The following is a 22,790-nucleotide window of genomic DNA, read 5'->3' on the forward strand; positions in this document are numbered from 1 at the left end:
CACATTTTTTTATTTTTAAATCCATACCCTCGAGTGTGCCACGTTATTTTAGTATTGCTTGTCTCTGTATTTGATTCTTTCAAACTAACTGTAATTCTTCCATGATAGATTTTTCTTGGAACTTCGGCTATATTGTTTGGCTACTATAAGGCTTACCATACACGTTCCGTCCCGGCCTCAAGGCCGGAACTGCGCAGTTTGGCCGGAGCCTCAGCCCCACCATACACGTTCAGTTTGGCCTCAAGGCCTGGACTGTACACTCCCGGACTGAAGGCAGAACTGACAGTGTGTGGCGATACCTTGAGGCGGATTGGCGGCCGGACCTCATTGGATTCCCATCCAGCCGTCCGGCCGACGATCCGCCTCAAGGCATCGCCACACACTGTCAGTTCTGCCTCAAGGCCTGGACTGTACAGTCCAAGCCTTGAGGCCAAACTGAACGTGTATGTGAGGCCTTAATATTGGCTGTACCTATCTTAAAAAATACATGTCAAAGTTTGCCTTTATGCTTCAGGAAAGAGTTCGTCTGGTCTTTTATCTCAAGATGCCGGTTTGGATGAGGTACAATTACCAATTCTCTCACTAGTAGGTCAAAAATTAGTAATGGAGATGTGGCTTTATTTCAACTTTATTCTTCTTTGATTTTTAAATGTAGAAATACATTTTAAGGGAAAAATAAACATTGACATAAATTCAGTTGTCATGAACAAATGATTCTATTTTGTGCTGCTTCATTTGGAATGTATTATGTGTATCTCTGATATAAACTGTAGGCTTATTGTGCATAATCTTGTGGGCTGACCTAGCTCATGCATTTTAATGGGTTACTGCATGTTACTAGGGGTGCCCATCCCCCGATTACTGATGTAGTATCCCCCAAAAGCAACAACTCCCTAACCCGTCAGTATGTATGTGAATACTATGCATTCCTTGAATTCTTTTCCTGTGGTGCAACTCGCACCATACCTCCAAAATGTATGCATCCCAGCCTGTGACATTTATTTTATCTGATGTCTGAAATGACTGTTGATGTAAATATGGGTTTTATGTTGCCCCGAACCTCATATTTAAGAAGTAATTATTAAATTATATTATAAATTAATATTTTCCTCAGCCAGTGTGATGAGAGCTATCAGACACAATTTTGTATTTAATGAAAGCCTTATTTCCAATACTGAAGTTCTGATATGTAGGTTGATAAGTGGCAAAAGTCTTAGCAAATATTCATACAGATTTAGGGTAATTTAAATGATAATAGCCATAGATTTTTTTGATATGAACATTTGTTTTAAGAGAAAGGGAATCCTAATCTTAGACCATAATTACAACAAATGAGTGATTGGATTGCATTTGTTTTCCCATGTTAAAATTCATTCAATCTTCTGATTTAGTTTAGCATAAAGAGCATATACCCCCCCTATTGTGTAAACAAACCTTATGCTTTGGATGGGTGAGATCTGAAGTCTCGGTTAATAATAGCCTCTACTTAGGTTTTGATATTAGATGTCATCAGCAGCAGGTGAGTAAAGAACTTGAGATTGTGGATCCCTCATTCTTTTGGGTGACCATTGGAGGGAAGAGGAAAAACACTCTTATCCTCGTGGCACCCTGCCCCCTGATGGCGAAAGATAGCTCAAATGAAAATTTTCATTTCTCTAGCTTAACAAACAATGCTAAGAAATAATGCTTATGAAAATGCAACTTTTCTACACATAACTGAACTCAGGTGTAGTATTGTTAAGAGGTATTCCACCAATTGCATTATCGTGAGAGCCATTGGAGAAGCTCAGCACCGTAGGATAGTAACTATGTACATTGCTCATTTCCCAGAGTTTGCTTTCCCCCTCCCATCAGCCTTTCATAGTGCTTCTCCATTCCATCCTTATGATGCTTATTTTCTCTCCAAGACCACTTAACATGCCCCTGACACTCCAGATCTTGGCTCCCTTGAGGCTTATGTTATAGACACCATAAATCATTGGCTTCAAAGGACGAAGAAAAATACTATGTTACCTGAGAACAATGGAAGCGTGTTTCACTTCTCTCCCTTTTTCAGCCTATGTACCTTCTTCCATGCTACTCCTTTCTGGAAGCCAACTGCTAGGTGAGTCGCCTACTGGGCTCCAAGGTATCCAAAAATGACTTTTAGCAATTGCTATTGTAACTTTATTGGAATGAAATGTTAGTGATATGCAAAAGATTCTAGGACAAATGAGACCAAGCACAATGTATTTCTGACATTATTTAAACATTTTACACTAGGAAAAAGTTGTCCCATAATAGTTAAATAAATAAATAATAAAATGTCCCATAGAAATAGTTGTTCCACGCTTGTGACCTCGTGAATTATTGGCCTTAGGCCCATATTCTCAATTGACCTTGTAGGGCCCACCGACCCTTGATACTTCATCAGCCCCTGCATATATCGATCTCGCCCTACATATAGCTGTTTTTGGAACCAAACGGCCCCTACTTGATGTAGGGTACCTGAACCAGCTGTACATCCTTCAAAAACATGGCAGTCAAATTTCGTCCGCTGATCACTGATTGAAGAATCTACGTTATAATGTATATTATGGGAGAGGAGCTCACACGAACCATTTTAAAATGCACAGAAACACAGCAGAAAGGTAATTATACTACCACATTATACCCATCAAGGGAAATAAATAATAAAATTGGCTGAAGTATAATAAGTACAATATAGTGGTATACATGCACCTTATTTCTGTGAATACCGTATAAGCGCGTGTAAGAGGCGCACTTTTTTTCCCAGATATTGCAGCCGAAAATGGGGGTGCGCCTCTTACACAAACTTCTTTTCTTACCCCCCTCCCGTTCACCGGTTGCAAGTTCAAGGGAAACTGAGTGGCCTTGGTTTTCAGCGTGAGTCAGTCATCTGAAACCCTGGGTCAAAATCAAGCGGCAGCCAGGGGAGTTTCTCCCTTAGTGACGTATTTTTAAAATGCTCCTGTTTGAATTTCTTGTAAGCATCGCGCCGTCACGTCGGTACCCCAGAGGTGAACATTGAAAAGATCGCGCGGGGTGATTCGCTCTGGAGCGCGCGCTAAATTTATTGCCACGAGTGGGCATCCCGCGGCATTTATACTGCATATAGTAATATTGGTGTCAAAACCTGCGGTTGAAAAAATTCGAACGAGTGTGCTCATTGTTGGACTTAATGGTGGATAGAAGAAATCGGAAATGCTTATAAGTGAAGAGCGCTGAAGGAGAGGTCGAGGGGAAGAGGGCTCCCTCCCCTCCGTATTTAAAGCTACGAGCGAAGGAGCAAGGGAAGAACACGTCCGATCTTGCATGTGACGTCGTTGCCTTTAAAGCGAAGGGGCGAAGGCGCAGCAATGTGATATACGCAGTTTGCGTTGCCTGAGTTTCCAGTCCGTCTCGTCTTGTTTGAATGCGCTTATGCTACGCTTGTTTCTTCCGAAATTGGGCTGTTTGGACTATGTTGAATATTAGTAGCCTTATTTTAGCTATAAATCTTTGTGTCAATCAATTAGAGCTCAAAAGACTTAAATGCTGTAAGATATACGTCGCGTTATGTCTAATTCTTTTTAGAACCTCGTGCGTGTCATACAATTGCTGAAAGATATCGAGATATCTTCGAGCTCAGAAGGTGACTCGCGTAGCATTTGACCTCCAGAAACTCGGGGAATTGAACCTGGTAGACCGAAAAAGGTCAGTTGGTGGAATGGGGTAGGGATGAAACACGTTTCCATTGTTCCCCTGTAACTTGATATTTTCCTTTGGAGTCTCGGAAAGGAAAAAAACGGCAGAGGCATTAGCTGATGGAGAGCCGAGTGTAGTTCCGTTAGGCCCCTTGCACACACACCGATTTTGGACGGCCGGTAAAATATTGGCCGATATTTTACCGGCGAAGCGATGCTTGCACACACGCCGGATTTTTACCGGTCAAACTATACGTTGCTAAGTTTTTGAGCCGAGGTCGGCGATCCACAGTGACAATAGCCGGCAGCTAACCGGCATTTTGCCGGTGCCGGCGTGTGGTCGGTACGTGTGCAAGCTCCAATGCTCTCCCATTGTTCACTATTGGAATGTGGACGGCCGATATTTTACCGGCCGTCCAAAATCGGTGCGTGTGCAAGGGGCCTTAAATCTACGACGTGGTTATTATCCTACGGCGCTGAGATTGCCCCGATTGTTGTTCAATCTCTTGGGAAAGCTCATGCCATTTGCCTGTCGTGTTTTGCCTTAAAATTTTCCACGGCTGCAATTCTATTGCAATACTTCTGCGAGAGCTTTTAAACAAAATTGTTCGTGAGTAGGACAAGCAACGTAGAGCGATGGCGTATGCAAAGAGAGGATCGGAGCTCTTTCTACTCCCTCTTATGCCGCCGCAGTTATCAAAATTTCCTCTTTCAAATAGTACTGAAAGAGGACATTTCGATAACTGTCGAAATTCCAGGCATACGTCTGCAACACCGCACGATAGGATAAAAAAAATGTCGCAAAATTTTTTTTCTTTATAGCTTCGATCCTCAAAATAGGGGTGCGCCTCTTACATGTGTGCGCCTCTTACACAAGCTTATACGGTATATATTAACATTTTTCACGCACTTGGCATGCTTTAGAGAAACCAATACTTCTTTTACGTATAACCATAGAAAACATATTTTCATGCCGCTATTCGCAACATAATAAACTTAACTACGGAAGGTAAAAGTAAATGACCAACCTTGATGACACAATGTATGTTCCCACGGTAATGATCATATTTGCCCAGTACTTATCACTATCTTGAACAGACTGCTTTTGAAGTATTTAAAGGTAATATGATTCTACTTTTAGCTAGATATTAGAGTACATATTTGTAGCGATAATTAATACATCGATGCGACCTGGCAGTTGACACGGATCGTTTATTTACCTAGAGCCGTTGTGTGAACAATACGCCTGAAAATTATTTGGACATCTTTCCTTAGTTTCATAGTTAGGTTCCATTACTCAACCAGAGCGGAAAATTGTTGCTGCTCCATCATCAACGTCATGACCTACGTCATCTCAGAGAACTTGACGATGAAATCACTCCACCACTTACATAGCATAGAATGAGAAATGCATGTAGGGGCCTATTGTTATGAAGGGACGAATATGTAGGGTCAACTAAAAATGCGGGCCTTAGTATGTAATTTAAAGAGAAAGTATTCCATTTTTTTTTAATAATTCCAATAGCTAAACACAAAGCTTTCTAGCTAGTTTGAGCTAGGCTAGACTAATACTCAACTCTGTACAAACGAACTTCAAAGCAACAAGTGTTGCATGGGCGCACATCACAAAATAGCAAGATTGTGCGTGTTTATCTGACTCCCTCAATATGGTAGTTTCCTTCATCAAAGAAAACGAAAGCCAGTGATTGCGATTCGTTACCCATCATTAGTATATTCATAATATACAAATTATTTGGTTTTAGAAATCCCAGTTTAGACAAATGTTATTGGTCAATTTTAGCCTCATTTGAAAAAAATTTGATTGGCGCCCATGCCATGCCACTCCATGTGACGTCACAGGGACCTAAAGTCTATACGAGTATTCAGGAGTTTTACATTGTCTGAGATTACCAATGCATGCATGTGGGACAGAGCTCCGGGAAACACTTCTTAATAATCACCTATTTAAATTGCCTACAGCCGGAAAGTTTCCTTTGTTTGATAGGGTATTAATAATCCTTATTTAAGTGAAGTGCTACCTGCTTGCAGTTTGCATCATGGCAGCGCTCATAGCCTCGCATCAAGGTGGCCTCACATGGTGGCAGCTGGAACCAGAATGACATCACACAGGCTTTTCCCAGGATTCATACTTAGATGTTGCATTTTCGCACGCTTGAAATTTTTCACTTTTCATTTAATTGCAAAAAATAGATATCGTCATTTAAAAAACTAAAAGTGTGAAATACGTATGTATTCCAGGAGTAATAATCTTTCAATTTAGGCGATGGAAAATAATAGGAAACTACCCTATTGTAACCTCTCCAGAGCCTCTCGCTGCTTCAAAGACCAAGAGAGAGGGCTCCTTTCACTACACCGCTCCTTTCTGTGCCTTGATTGCCCTCTCTTCTTCTTGTCTAGTGGCTGTCTCATTCTAGTACACCCAACTCGCAGCAGGTGGCATCCTCCAGTGAGGGCTGTTTTTGTTATGACTATTCCATATATTACTGAAAATTTTAATTTTAAGTAATATATGGTATAATCAATTACTTAAGGTTTCATGCTGATTGTTTAATCCCCTAGCTACAGGTGATAAAACCTATATGGGACAGTCATCTTTTGCCTTAATGGCAAGATGTTTTACCCTTTAGCTTACAATGATGTTCACAACATTGAATAGACCAGTCATGGTGGTATGTAAAAAATGCAGAGCAGTCAAAATTATGGGCAAAATTGCAGCTCTAATAAACTACTCCACTGGAACTGCATTCTGGAGGGGAAAAGCGAAGCTAGAAAAAATTCAACACAGTATTTTCAGTGAGAAAATATATTCTTCTTATGTATACCTTTAGCATAGCTTAGCATGAACAATGATCGAAATGTGCTTGCACTTATTACAATAAAAAATTCAATGAGAGTATGACATATGGCCACCAGTTTCACTACATATGAAAACATTAAAAAAATAGATCATTCATAGCTGCACACACATAGGACATAACATGGAGCAAAGATGTATAGAAAATAATAAATAACATATCATAGGAAAATACTTCCAAATCTTTAAATGCAATGCACTTCTTCTAAAGTGCATGAGGACATCACATATTGAGAGCACCTGTTTTATTATACTATCTATTAAGGCACTAGATAAAAATCACAAGCTGAGAAGGCATTCACTATCGTTACAGCTGACCAGAGAAAAATGTTACAAGTATTGGCACAATTTGCTTAAAACAAAGAAATGCATGAGATTCATTTAAACAAGAGCAATTAAAAGTGAACATCTTGTTTGTAAATATGTACAATGAATGCCCATGCTAGTCAATGACTTATGTACTTATGATAAAAAGTTCTTGTTTGAACAAAAATTTTCTGCTTCCAAAGGCAGTAATTAACTCCCAATGCAAAAAGACTCATTTTTTTCTTACACTATTTGTATATTCTGACTCTTATGCTCCCTGTATTGAAGCAACAAACTACCCAGCTGTGCTCGAGTCCCCATACTGAGGTCAGAATGGAGCAAGCACTCAGAGAATATATTCACGGGAAGGGTAGGTTTGCAGTTTGGCAAGATCATTCCATTGCCTTTAGCCCCATATTTTTCTGAGCTCACAGCACCTAAAATGAAATAAAAACGCCTCCTTTTAGAGAAATATACACAAATGATTTGAAACTTACTATTAATTATTGAACTCCAAAAAACAAGTTTTGAAATTGATTTAAGGTTAACTACCAAGGAGAGAACTAGCTTTGAAAATTTATCGACGAACATAAGTTTAAAAGGTAGTGAGAGTGGACTTTCTTTGCCCTTCATGATGTATTTAAGTGAAGTGTTAAAGAAATGACAGCCTACCGAAAAGTGGGGCATTAAAATATTTATGCCATGAATACCTAGCCAACAAAGTTAAATTCTCTATTTATGACAAAATGGGGTTAAGAAGAAAAATAATTTCACCAAAACTCCATTCTTTTGTCAGTTGTTTCACAAATGAACATGAATACAATACATCACTGTTTTTAGGAGCAGTTATACCATGAAATATCATAATAATGATGTCTGAGGATGGACTGGAAAACCAGGGCTCACAAGACTACTGGTTTTCTGTTATTTCAACTTTAGCTATTTACAGAGCTTATGCAGCCATCATATTGCTGACATATACAGAGCAAATTAATTATTTGTTCACAAGAAAACTCAGGGGCTATTTGTGTCACACACAGTCATTAATACAATATACACGGTGCATTTCTCATTTGCCCACACAAATTTCACAAGAAAATTCAGGAACCATTTTTGTCCTAAAAAGCCATGCCAATTTGAACCAACCTTGGCATTAAAGGATTCCCAAACCACTGCTTTAGGAAGACCGCTATACATATCTCAAGGTCAGTAATCGCAAAGGGTATTTGCACAAAAAGATTTTGTTTGGAACAAGATACGATCAAAGAGGGCAATTTATCATTATTGCTCGAGATTTGGAAACACTAATTTTTCGCTAACCTAAAAAAATCACAAATATATTTCATGATCATAACTTAACACATATGGTACTCACTTTGCCCAGGAACTTGTGAGAGAGGATGCCACAGTCTAAGGGAAGGCTCCACGCCACGCAAGACATGTAATGGTGAGGCTTTCACAAATAGGGAGTATACAGACGAAAAATCTTTTGTAGGTGTACCATGACCTCGAGCAACATCTCGATCATTTCTGGCTAATGGCACAACATCTTCAATCTTTTTTCGAGCTTAAAAATAAACAATTCAGAAATAGAAATCAGTTAAATACTCACTTAAAAGAAATGAAAACATAAATTATTACTTTACTTTCAAAATGAGAAAAAAAAAATTATATGTATGCACAACCACCTACCAAATCAAATAACACTATCACTTGGCACTATCATAGCAGATCCGAGATAGCAAGGCAAACTAAACTCTGGCTGGAATGTACCATGGAAAATCCACTGGCAATGACCAATTAGAAATCCAAAGCAAAATTTATAATTCAGCCGTAATAGTTTAGTGACATACTATTACAATGTTCCAATGGCATTTCAGCTTTTTGACAGACTGGATTCCAACTTAACTCTAGACTGAAAAAGCCAAATTCCAACTGGAATCAACCTTGCTGGTTCCAGCTGGAATCAACCTTGCTGGTTCCAGCTGGATGAATCCAGTTTCAGGTCAGAATCCAGCATGCAGGATGCAGTATATATCACAATTCACACCATTCTAGCCTTCAGTGAGTGTGGTGATGTCAAATGGTATTACTTTGCTCCATGAAAATATATTACAACAATTGAAGGCTAACAAAAGTAAATCCACAATGAAAAATTTCAAAAAGGGGACTAGAGGCGGCCCAATTCTATCCCATAGAAGGCTGATTTCTGTTGCCACTTCCGTCACATTAAAATCGATTTAAAAAAACGTGCGTGGCATGGTGATGAGAGCAGTGGGATCCACTTTCTTCCAATATTTTGCATTATAATGTTTGTAATTGTGAGGAATAGTATTTAAAAGTTATGAATTTGATAGAACATATTATCGTTGGCATAAATATTGGTTAATACCCCTAATCATACCTTATTTCCCCGTAAAACTTGGATCACTTTTTTCATCAGCGACTTTTGTAAACACATTTAAATGCGTGGTAGGTGACAACACATTTAGAGACTGACTTGAGGATCCTCTTCTGCAATATTCGTGAATTTCACTATGGAAAATACTCACCTCAAAATTCCTGTTTTATGTGTCAGGAAGTATTGCATACTCATTTTATTTGTAATTTTTTGTAGAATCATAAAAAAATACATAATAGATTATGCAATAACCACAAACTTGAATATAATATGCTGTTTAGAGCAATAGGAACTGGAATTTTGGAGTGCCAGCACTGAACAATGAGGAAGATAAATTTACTGGATGTCATCGTAAAATTTAGGAATACATAGAATCACCCTCCATCATTTGTTCCATTAATGTGAGAGGAAATACATAATATGGAAAATACGAAGTACATGAAATACTAATGAAAAATATTATATGAAGTATATAGTATTGTAATGCCCTCACTGCTCATTTGAACAGATATTTAGAACTGTTCTTTTTACTAAACAGGATGAATATGAACTGTTTAACCTATCTCTAGATACTATCCTTCAACTAACCAGGCATGAGTGGCTAACCAAATGTAATTAACATTATTATCACCACTGTAGGGGCCATTGGAAATTTAAGCCTTTCCACCACAACAAGGCTGAGGTCCATGGGAAAGACATTTATGCTCTATTTTATGACAGGCAATTGTACAACAATTATAAATATTTTCATACCTAAAATTTTTCTTCCCATTCAATTTATTACAAAAATGATAAAAGCACACCTTAAAAACATAGTTAATACCTCTTTTCCAAAACTAGGCATATTTTCCAAATTCTTGCCTATGCTCCTACTTTATTTCCTAAAATGTATGTAAGCAACTTATCTATTGAGAAACGTTACCTAAACATCATACTTGAGCACAAGTTCAAGCTTATTACATACCTGCTAAGTAATCTTTGGCATAAAATGAGAGATGATCCACATCTAAGCTATCAAAATGTCCATAACTTTTGTTGACTTCAAGCTCAACTGGGCGATTCACCAAGTCTGGACCAGTGTAGACAACTTCTGGATGATATTCCGCAAAAGGAATTGGACTGAAAACTTGCCAGCCAATTATTGTATTCATTCTGACCTAGTTTTTTGATTAAAGGAAATGATGTTTTTTGAAATGCTTAAGGTAAACAGAGTATGAATAAATTGAAACCACATACCAACTTCACCCCAAGTCTGAATAAAATCATAAAACATGACATTTGATGTTTGTTTAGCCAGCTACACACATGATGGATTTTTCAGTCAAATTAAATTTACTTTCACCACCATTCTAACAATTAAGAGATTAGAGAAAAAGTAGAGCTAAGAGAAAAAAAATCGCATGATAAATTTTTGTCGATGGTAGTTGCACATCAGTAAACTGCTGACTAAATTTACCATCGCATTGTGGACTGATAAGAAAAAAAGGTTGGAAAATTTATAAAATGACTATTACAGGCAAAATACAGGACATGATACATACTCTAGATAAAGGCAAACAAAACACGAACTTCTGAAGGAAAGGCAATTTACACTTTCTTATGGAATTACCAATTAGATGCAACTGGAATGATTTTTGAGATAACATTGGTTTCATCTTTTAATATACAACTTACTCTTTCCTTTAAAGTGTGTAGTTTCAGAGATTTTAATTAAGTTCACTCAAATTTTCTTATTATATGGAATAAAACATGCATTTTATCCCTAACATATTTTTTGGGCATTATCTTCCACTTGCTATTTGTTTCAGTTGCCTGATTATATTGAAATATCTAAATTGGCATTTTTTCCACTTGTCACCATACAACTTTCCTTTAGTGCCTTGTCATATCCACATGAAATTTATTGAATGAAATTGATATGAAAAGCTTAAAAAATCAGTTTCTTTTGATGCAATCCCTAGGATCCAGAGAAGCCGATGCTTTTCTTCTGGTGTATTAGTGGATAGTACCACTAATAGGATATAAATACCCATGCCCTAAGTGCAGTGAATGTCTCAATCAGGCCACAAACATGTAACTCCTGGATAGCAACCTTTAATTCCAGCTCCTTGCTTATGAATTTAAATTATTACCATAACACCATTTGGCTCGATTATTTATCATAACTGAATCCACCAAATATAGCTTACATTTCAATAAAAAGACTTCAACTGAATACAAAATAGATTTTACTCAGAACACAGACATAAACAAAAACTTTGAAAATCTCAAAAAATCAACTTAACGTTGAAATAAACACGTAAATAATAAAACATTTTACTTAGTGTTGCTATGGAATAGAATGAGCAAGGCACATACATCAGACATTATTTCACACTTACCCTATTCAGAAAATCCAAGTGCAGAACTGCATTAGGGCGGGTGTAGAATACTAATGAATCTGGTATTAATTTCTTGATAGCCATATCAACAATTGCAAACTCAGGAACTCTAACACCTCCTGTGGGGCTTTTTAATGACACCCAGGCTATGCCGGATCCTCCAACCGGACCAGTCGGTGCTGCTCTCAGATTTGAACCAACAGATAATGCTTCCGCCTTAATTTTCCCAAAGATATCATCCCTTGAATAATGAATAGTTTTGAATAAGACATTATTTTTCAATTCAGGATCCCATCACTAGTGCATGGATTAGCTATCCCACTGAATTGACCTCCATACAGACATAGAAATCTGACATAGCATTAGAACACTAGCTCAGAGTAATTTCTAAAAGTTCTTAAGGAACTTGAGTGAGAATCACTTCATATGTTCATACTTTGATGCATTAGATTAGCTGTTCATCATGGTAGGCCAAATACAAAGTATGTAAAACACAAAAATGAACAACTTGCCCTCATAGAATAATGCTTAACTGACCACTTCACAATGTAAAAAAATTGATTTTTTCCCTTACTTGGTGCCTTTCCCAGGAAGTAGAGGGTCATATAGCAGTACTAGAAGGAGATAAGTGGAGCGTGCCCATCCTCCAGGGCCTGGAACACCACTCATAGCACTCTCACTATAGCGATGAATGAAATCCAACGTCCAATCCACACTCTCCACCCCCACAGGAAGCAAAACTGTCACCCTTGTATTCTCAGTCACATATGGCATTGGGACAATTTCAGTTGCACCTAGTGGTTTTGCAACCTCAAACCTGTCAGAAGTCAGATTAGAATAGTCATAAAATACCATGGCGACTTGATATAAAAAATGCCATTTACATGCATTTCATCAAGAATGAATACCACCACTGATTTTTAATAAAATTTACCCATTAAAATTTTTTCATACCGAAAAGATAAAGAGTAGTTTACTATTGCTATGCAACACAAATTGAACTTGCCAACAATTCCTTTACTCTAAATTACATTCATACGCAAAACATTAGTCATTTATCGACAAGTTTTATGTTATATCAACAGCCTATAATTTAGTAGGAGTTGAAGGAAAAAAATTTGGCTTTTTTCACATGGTGATTTACTATGTTTTTGTTACAGCGTGACATTATCAAGGTTAATCTAAAGGCTAAATCTAGTCACAGTTCAAACCTATATAATCTAATCATGGCTAAAGCCTAAAATTTATCATGACTGCAGCTAATAAAGTAATATTTATCACCTTTTCTGGAGTTCCAACCCAGATGATGTATCACGGAATGTGAAGTCCACCACATAGTCCATCCCTCTGGAGGGATCAAAACGACGATAGCCATTCACAAGACGACGGAATCGTAACTTTCCTTGATATTGCTCTTCCGCAAACTGTGCAGTTGTATTAATTACATACTGTTTGAAAGAAAATAAGTGTTTATCCTAGGATCATACATTACATCAGGTTGAAAGTGTCATTTGAAGAACAGGCAAGAATATTGAACTGAATTTGGATTTAATGAGTCCTGAACTAAAAAATACAACCATCCATAAAGTTAAATGCGATGGTGGTTGGCGTAACATGGTGAAACTCCTTCATGAACAAAATATTTTGTGAAACAGCTAAGTATTTTCTTAACCTTTGTGCATCCATAAAGTTATTTAAAACCAGGTATACTAATGCTATTTTAATAACCATGAACTTATTAAGGCTTTATGGGGCTTATGAGGCTTCCACAGCGAGATTCATTGATATCGATGACTTTCGGGTGCGGCTGCATATTGCACATTGTCATGCAAGCTTTTATGGCCATTGCAGGTTGCATCATCAGGCGATTACTCTCTCATGATAACTAATTGTGGATTCTTTCTATGAAATTCCTCTGGTCAGATCAGTGGCTTAGCTATGGGGGGATGAGAATCCTCCCTCACCCAAAGCCTAAGGGAAATTTTTTCCCTGATGTGATGATTCCCTGAGAAATTATGAGTGAAACCCAAATCTTCAGTGCCAAAATGATGTAAAATGTATTTCCAGGCATGTCATTTTTAAATTTTCCCGGACCTGGACCCGGACCCATTTTTAAATTCCCCCATTGCCTGGTCAATATGTATTCTCTTTATGTTCATAAATAAGATACCAATCATCAACTCATTCCAGTTATGAAAAACTTCCCAATCCAGCACAAATTCTGGGAGAAGTCTCCCTTTGCCCATTTTGCTTATTTGCACTGCTCTGTTAGTTAACGTGTTCAATGGGTTCACCACGTTCAACCCAGAAAATTCCCTACCAGGGACCAAGCTAATTGAAACCTTATACATTCCAAAATCAGTTTTTGATAAGATAATTAGCCCTCACAAACATGATGTTGTATCAATTGCATTTGCGAAACAGCAAATAATTATACCTTTCTCGCCAGCCTTGGTGGTGGCAGGGTTAAATCCTTGCCTGCCAAACTGAAGGTCGCAGGTTCGAGTCCCACCTGGGTACGTTTCCCCTACCCAGGAAATGGTTGTGTATGATAGTCATTGTTTCATGTTATTTCCTCAAATGTAAAAGGATTTAAATGAGCTGTTTTCAGGGAGATGAAAATAAATAAATATACATACCTGAATATCTTCCAACTCTGCTCCATTAAGTTGCCTGGCCGATGAAAAGTCTGAGTCAGGGTAAATTGTACTCATTGTGAAATATTCCCATGGTAAAATATCGAAGCGTGAGTTGGACTGGCTGCCAGGCTGGGAACCAACAGGCCATACCGCTGAAAGACTAGCCGGAGACTGTTTTGCTAAGGTGCTGTCCGACATCATGGTTTTACTTTCTTGATCAATTAGTTTCTTCAGTCTTGCAATTTCTCTCTGATTTCTTTCACATTCCATCTGCAAAGAAATTAACAAACAGTATCATAGTTCATTGTGTGGAGGAAGTGCTGGCAAGAAGAGCAAAATCAAGTTCATAGCAACTTAAATTGGCCTCACTTTGTTGTTAAAAGATTTGAAAAGAATGCCTGCAAGTCCAGAACAACTTAAAGCATCATGACTTGATGACATCATACCTTGAGAAAATATTAACTTTACCTTAATTCCAGTCAATAGCACTAGGGAGATAGCAATGTCTATCGATAACTCTATAAGCGATAATTAGAGTAATACATATCTCACTTCTTGGCCTAGGTCACCATAGGTCAAATTTTGACAAGTTCATTTGTTATGAATAGGGATTAGAAATGAGAAAATTTATAGAAATACATATTTCCTTTAATTTTGAAAACTAAGCATAGTTTGAGGTATTACAAGAGCCAGTAATGGATATATACAAAAATGATATTTTGGAAAAGTGGTTGAGGGTAGGGATGGAACTTGATGATAGCCAGCTCCTAACAGTGAGCTCTGGATAATTTATTTAGTTATACAGTAATAGGGTAGTTTCCTATAATTTTTTAATTGCCTTCATCAAAAGATTGTTACTCCTGGAGTACATATTTCACGCTTTTAGATTTTTAAATGATGACATCTATTTTTCGGGATTAAATGAAAAGTGAAAATTTTCAAGCTTGCAAAAACGCGATGGCTAAGCATGAATGGTGGGAAAAGCCCATGTGACATCTCGCTGCTGCTGCGTGAGGCCACCTGGGTATGAGGCTATGAACGCCGCTACGATGCTGGCTGATTGCAGACGAGCATGGTGGTAGCATAGAGTACCCTGCTAGCAGGTAGCACTTGGCTTAAATACGGATTATTAATACCCTATCAAACGAAGGAAACTTTCCGACTGTAGGCAATTTTAATAGGTGATTATTAAGAAATGTTTCCCTGAGCTCTGTGCCACATGCATACATTGATAATCTCAGACAATGTAAAACTTCTCGTATAGCATCTAGGTCCCTGTGACGTCACGTGGGGTGGCATCACATGGGCAGCAATCTGGCCTTTTTCAAATGAGGTTAAAGTTGACCATTAACATTTGTCTAAACTGGGATTTCTAAAACCAAATTATTTGTATATTATGAATACAAAAATAGTGGGTAACGAATCACAATCAATGCCTTTCGTTTTCTTTGATGAAAGAAACTACCCCATAGCATAGATATACTTAGTGAAATGCTTGGTGATCAGGTTATGCTCTTTCTCCAATTTGAGCTGAATTTTTTGGTGATGATTGCTTCAATGTGCATTATTATTTATCTTGATTGACATGAATTTAAAATTAATTTACCTTATTCTTCAGCTATGAGGGATTTTTTTATTGCCAAATGGTGGCTCACAAATTAACAAAGGCACTCAAGAAATGCATTCCAAAAAGAAACATTTTTTCATTCATACAGCCTCCAAAAGAATTTATTTGCAGAGATGATTAGTCTCTATAAATATTTTTGCACTGCACAGGTTGTCTACACTATAAATTTGCTCTCTATTCATAGATATTGTTTGAGCAATTTATTTTGTCAAATAAACGTCACATTCCAGTATGATATTCTAAAAATATGCTTCTGCTGTTGATCATTAATCATTATGCCATAATAGCAACAAATTAGTCTCCATAATACATAGATTGATTTTGAAATCATCCTAATGCTTTGAAATAAAACTTAAAAATTAGAACTTGGGTAGCTTTGGTTAATATTATCCAATTTCAAAATATTTTATGTAGAAGATCCTGATATCACTTTAAAACTTTCCCCAAAAGGGCATATTTTTACCCTGAAGACGGGAACCAACTTGGATCTCGAAATCCTGGCAGAAATGTCACCAATCACCTGGTGGAAAACTTGAGGAGCCTTCCTAGATGTGACATTCACAGTTAGTCTGAAGTGAGGTCCACCTATACAAACCTTTGCGTTGAATCAATTAGTACAAAACATTGTATGCATCAAAAGGAGCCAACAATTAAAATTCGATAGATCAAGTCATGTACTTGCAGTTCAATGATCAAGTTTACTCTAAAATACTTTTTCCACCACTGAAATTCCAACTCTAACCAGTAAGTTGGAAATATTGGAATTTTAAGTGCTTCAGCTAATACAGCCCCCAGCCCAAAATAATAATAAAAAAGAAAAGTCTCTTCCCCTCATTTAAATAAGCTACTCCAAAAAAAATCAAAAAGAAATGGAAGCTAGATCACTCCACTTCCACGTTTTCTCGGGCAGAGACAATTTGATGAATGACAGTGTGCATCAGTGTAATAAAGAAAGCAGTGGCGTAACTAGGAGTATGCTTTGGGGGGGGGGGGGTGAGGTGGCTCGGTGAAGCCCCCCAGGCAATGGGCGTCCAGGAAAATTTAAAAAGAAATAACATGCCTGGAAATGCATTTTACATCATTTTGACACTTTCAATTTAACTTCAAGCAGATGCAATAGGGTAGTTTCCTTCATCAAAGAAAACGATAGGCATTGATTGCGATTCGTTGCCCACCATTAGTGTATTCATAATACACAAATTATTTGGTTTTTGAAATACCGGTTTAGACGAATGGCAAGGGTCAAATTTTATCCTCATTTGAAAAAGGCCAGATTGGCGCCCATGCGATTCCGCTCCGCGTGACGTCACAGGGACCTAGTTTCTACACGAGAGGATAGGAGTTATACATCGTCTGAGGTTACCAATGCATTCATGAGGCACAGAGCTCAGGGAAACATGTCTTAATAATCACCTATTAAAACTGGCTAAGGTCGGAAAGTTTTCTTCGCTTGATAAGGTATTAATAAACCTTTTTTAAGCCATGCGCTACCAGACAGGAAGGTACTCAGCTATCCGCTAGCATCCTGCGTCCTATCAGCGCTCAGAGCCTCGATCAAGGTCACTTCACAAGGAGAGAGGGGGAACCAAAAATGCGGCGCACGGACTTTCCTACTTACGCGTCGCGTTTTTGCGCGCTTGAAATTTTTCACTTTTCATTTAATCGCGAAAAATAGATATCGTCATTTAAAAATCTAAAAGCGCGAAATACGTACTCCAGGAGTAATAATCTTTCGATTTAGGCAATAAAAAAATAATAGGAAACCACCCTATTATTATTGTATATCAAATCTAGACAATAGTTTTAAATATTTTTTAATATTTCTACGAGGCTTTGGGGAGGGGGGACGGATCTATCCCTTCATTCCCCCCCATAGTCACGCCACTGCACGAAAGGACTTACACTTAGTCATGGACATAGCAAGGGGTATGGTGAGGGATCCCAGGGAGGGAGGGGATCTTTTCCCAATCCAGAAGGCTTGTGGCCCCATAAAATAATTTAAAAAATCAAAATTATAGCAGTCATGCTTTGAACAGCTCTGGTAACTGTTCAGTATCATACAAAGATGTCATCAGAAGCTATATATAATTTCTGAGGTTTTAAGATCCTTATTTTTTTTTGGGTTTACCCGTGTCACAAATTAAAATTCCAACAGTTTCGTCCCCGCTGCTGGAGACTTCATCAGGGTGATGACACTTTTTCTTTTTCAAGAATGAAAGCCCCAAACCTACCCCCCACCCCAACCTTCCTGAGAATATATATTTGTGCGCACGAAGAAAAAGTGTCATCGCCCTGATGAAGTCTCCAGCAGCGGGGACGAAACTGTTGGAATTTTAATTTGTGACACGGGTAAACCAAAAAAAAATAAGGATCTTAATACCATGGACCGTGAAAGTTTTAACCAATTTCTGAGGTTATTTTTTTAAACTTCCAATTGAGAAACGCCTCTCTTGATATGTGGGCACCACAAGCGCTGAGTTTCGGCCAGAGAGGCATTCCAGCACATCTCAGGGAACGCAGAGTCGTGTGAATTTTTTTTAAAACATTTGATTAAACTTGATTCCTCATTGTAATTTTTATTACAGGGTTGAAAATGATCCGAATTTTTTGGTGGTGGGTCTGAAAATTTTGTGGATTAAATGAATGGGTATGCTTTCTGGTACCTAAAATTTTAGAAATAAAGCACTTGATACAGCCCAAATTTACCAGAGGGTGGTTGGTCCTGGGTCGTCCCATAACCAACAAATTTCCTTGGCTATGCCTGTGGACTCGGTTTTAAATGACCCACAAAGATTCATCTAACTGTGAAAAAATTACAGGCAATCATTAACTAATATAATTCACTTACCCTTGAAAAGTAAGCATGTAGTTTGTATGTAACTTTTGAATTAGGAACAGGGAAGATAGCCAAAGCATCATGAAATTTTTCCAGTTTGACCAAATTCTCAAGATCATTCTCAATATCAGTATCATCTGGTAGATGAAGGGTGTGGTATTCTTCTCCCTAAAATCAAAATATACCATCATAAACAGGAACCACAAAAACAAATCCTTAGCGACAGAGAAAGTGAAAAGTAAAGAACACACACTTATCACCAAAAGCAAGGAAATGAAGTTAATTCATATCTTAAGAAGAAAAAAAATATTTAAAATTCTGGAAATATTCTCAGGAATGAAGATTTTACGCATTCAAGTCCAAGAGGAATACGTAGAGAAATAAAAACATAACTCACATGAGCACTTTGAGCGCAGGGAATGCCGGAGGAGTGAAGAATGCATCGCCCAATATTGTCATCGTTTGAGTCTGAAAAAGCATTCTTCACACACCAGTCCAAACCGTCGCGTATCTGTAGCATAACCGAGTGGCTCAGTAGAAGGCCACCATCTATCAGCAGACGAATTGAATGGGGATGAAAAGCAATTTATGCATCACTCATTCCAGCAAGAGAATGGTAAACTAACAATAAGTTATGGGAGTGACTTTACATAAAATACAATTATATACCTAGAGAGCAATAGGCGGAATGACCTCCAGGCCTTGGACTTCCCATGTGAACATCCTTGCTCACACTTATTCTTCCAACAGTTTCGTACAATTTGCGAGCTTTAATGTAAGCTTTATCATTTACGAAATAAAAGTAATCAAATTCATCTAAAAGGTTATCCATGACATATTTTAACGCGTGAAATGGTTTTAGAATTGCCCTAGTGTCGGCAAAGCCTAAAATACCTGGCATAGATACATTTAATTTCACGGGCCCAGGGGCATCGGTAAAAAACATAATCTTATCGACAATGTGAGCCACAGTTTTATTGATAGGAACTCCATAGGCATAAATATTATTTTTCGATGTGAGGACTCCAACAAATAGCTTTTCTCTGATACCTAACTCAGTGGAATAATAACGGGGCCTAACTAGAGTTTGCGGAGTCTTCAGGGCTTTCTTTGGTTTTCCAGCGAAATTGATCTGAGGCTCAAAATCATCTTTATCGACGTCACTACTTAAAGAACGACGTTTTGCCACGTGCTCAGAATACACTCCTTTGGGGTTTTTCACAGAAAAGAAACATTCATCTTCCATAAAAGGAGTAAATATGAGGCTAACGGATATGCCAACGCATAGGCCAACAAAAAATATTGTATTTTGCCTGCAGTATGTTAGAGCAGACAAAATCATTGCGACTGGGCAAGATAAACTATGGATACTCAACTTAACGATGATAACCAGAACATATCCCGCATTAGCTGAAGATTAGAGGGGTTTCTCAAGGAGGGATTTCCGGGCTTGTTTGTATGTAAACAATGCGCACGTTGAATTATGCTTGTATTCTGTTTCTTAGTAATTTTTCAAACCGTTAGATGGCATAGCCATAGTTGCGTGGAATTTGAATTGCGGAAATTTGTTAAAAGTGGTCGAGACCATAATTAGTTTGAGAAATTATTATCATAGATCTTATTATGTGCATTTTTAAAAAGATACATCTGGTTAAATACTAGTTAAAAATGGAAAAATGAAACGAATTTGTATTTTAAATTCAGCTTACAGGTATCGACATCGATTTCAAAGTTGTAAAGCTGTGTGGATGGAAGTAAAAACTTGTTTCATTTACCACTTTTTAAATTCGTAAAAATCACAAAGTATCGCCTCCCTCCATTACTTTAATTTTTCACATCCTTTTTAAATGAAGGAAATGTTGGTTTGTCGATATATGTACGAGGACAGTTTTTATTTCTGAAAACTGCATTTCAAAAATGATTTTTATCAAACAGGTCCTGCTTTTCCCTTGCAATTTTCTGAGACGGTATTGCTTGGTAATTGTTTGTACACATTATATTTCAGTCTTAATTATCACATCTCGGATTCCAAGTAAATCTTTATTTTCGAAGAATATTCCTTGGAAAAATATGGTGGCAATGGAGGAAGTAACAATTGCATTCATAATAGGGTGGTACCCTATTATTTTTTATTGCCTAAATCGAAAGATTATTACTCCTGGAGTACGTATTTCACGCTTTTAGATTTTTAAATGACGATATCTATTTTTCGCGATTAAGTGAAAAGTGAAAAATTTCAAGCGCGCGAAAACGCGACGGGTAAGCATGAATGCCAGGAAAACTCCGTGTGACGTCGTTCTGGTTCCCGCTGCCGCAAGTGAGGTGACCTTGGGCCGAGGCTCTGAGCGCTGATACGACGCAGGAGGCTAGCAGGTAGCAGAGTACCATGCTAGCTGGTAGCGCTTGGCTTAAATAAGGATTATTAATACCTTATCAAACGAAGAAAACTTTCCGACCTTAGCCAGTTTTAATAATAAGTTAAGTTTAATAGGTGATTATTAAGACCATTTTTGGGGGTTTCAGCCCCCACCACATCGCCAACATTTTTTCCCTTGTGGTGACTACCAGGGATACATCTGCTGCGGAGAGCATTAGCCGAGGACCACTCCATTCCTCCTCTGACTCTCAATTTATTGATATACATAGTTACCTGTCATAAATTCTGCGAGTAACCAACAATAAATTTAACTTTCATCGTAATGCAAAGGAAATATATACCTATCTGATTCGATGAAATGTTTGGTTTTTTTTAATGCATTACTTTTTTCAAGGTGAATTTGAGCAAAAGAAAAGAAAACCATCATTTTGTTCAGCCTCCTATTTATACTAAAGGGATTTATGTATTCCTGTTTGTTACTAACATGAATCTCTTTACAGTATTTTGTTTGTTTTACTATTCTTAATTATAAATTTTTCTGAGGCTTTCAAAATCATTCTTTGTTTTTTCCTCAATTTATTATCATTACCCTTATTGAAATTAATAAATAATACAAAAAGTTATTTTGTCTTCCTAGTGCCCACTGCGAGCCTAACTCTTTCATTGCAAAAGTTAGATCAGCACTTGATTTCTCTTTCATAAATTTTTCTCGGTGCTCTCCAGCTATTCATCATCATTTGCATATAATTAATTTGATATGACTTAACGGTATTTTGTGCCTATATTTATGATGGGATATTCTTCTTTAAGTGGAGCTAAACAGTTTGTACCCTTTCCTGCATTGAATCATTCCTTTTAACCACTCCTTTGACATGGTCTCTACATTTCATATACGCACTATCATCTGATGAGGGTATAGGATATCTTGTCTACAGCCAAATTTTATTTTTCCAGGGGGTGTACTATTCAATGTGTAGGCCTTTCTGTTTTTTTCATGTCATGAGCACATTCTCAATTTCTTCCATCGCTGGTTTTAAAACAACATCTTGGTCTCACTGGCACGATCAAAATATCGTGATTGCCATTAGCCTTGCTGTACATATATCTTCAGAGGAAATTGGAAGCATATTCACTACCAGTGACATGAATTTGCATGTTATCATTTATTGCATCCTGACAGATATGTCTCCTACGTGTAATTGTTTGTTTCTATTATATGTATTGTCAGCCAAAGTTGAATGCTGGTTTTTATCAAATGGAGGCCTCAACTGAATGAAATCATGTCAATTTAAAATATACTAAAAAAAAATAATGTGTGAAATTCAATGCATTAACTATGGCACCTACATTGTTGGTATTCTGGCAATTAATTATTACAAAAGGACACAAATGTGGTGGTTAACGTTTACCATTACTTAGATGCATGGTCGTACCCAGCGAGGGGCAGGAGGGGGTACACCCCCCTTCTACGCTCCCCCCCTTAGAAGCAAAAATCGCAACTGTCTTTAAGGAAAATAATATTTTCTCAAGCAAATAATTTTAAAAACTTATAAAGAACCGGTGCAGTTTCCTCAAATGTTAATTTCCTTCACCTTTTCCATGCTTAAATCTTACCTAAAACTTGAACAACCATGGCTTGCCACCCCTACCTAGTTTTGATCC

The 22,790-nt window shown here is 37.6% G+C and overlaps 1 protein-coding gene across 1 annotated transcript; it reads right to left on the reverse strand.

Moving 5' to 3' along the window:
- Positions 1–6,494: 6,494 nt before the first annotated feature.
- On the reverse strand, positions 6,495–20,236 carry LOC124157678 (chondroitin sulfate synthase 2). The gene is made up of 10 exons (XM_046532609.1): positions 19,421–20,236; positions 19,149–19,300; positions 18,764–18,919; positions 14,289–14,558; positions 12,931–13,097; positions 12,224–12,466; positions 11,650–11,890; positions 10,233–10,425; positions 8,243–8,434; positions 6,495–7,304 (listed from the first exon to the last, which is right to left on the reverse strand). The coding sequence occupies exons 1-10, from the start codon at positions 20,091–20,093 to the stop codon at positions 7,111–7,113; spliced, it is 2,481 nt and encodes an 826-aa protein (XP_046388565.1). The 5' UTR covers positions 20,094–20,236; the 3' UTR covers positions 6,495–7,110.
- Between the last annotated feature and the right edge of the window lie 2,554 nt (positions 20,237–22,790).

This window comes from Ischnura elegans, chromosome 4, assembly GCF_921293095.1.
Source record: "Ischnura elegans chromosome 4, ioIscEleg1.1, whole genome shotgun sequence".
In the NCBI taxonomy this organism is placed as follows: Eukaryota; Metazoa; Arthropoda; class Insecta; order Odonata; family Coenagrionidae; genus Ischnura; species Ischnura elegans.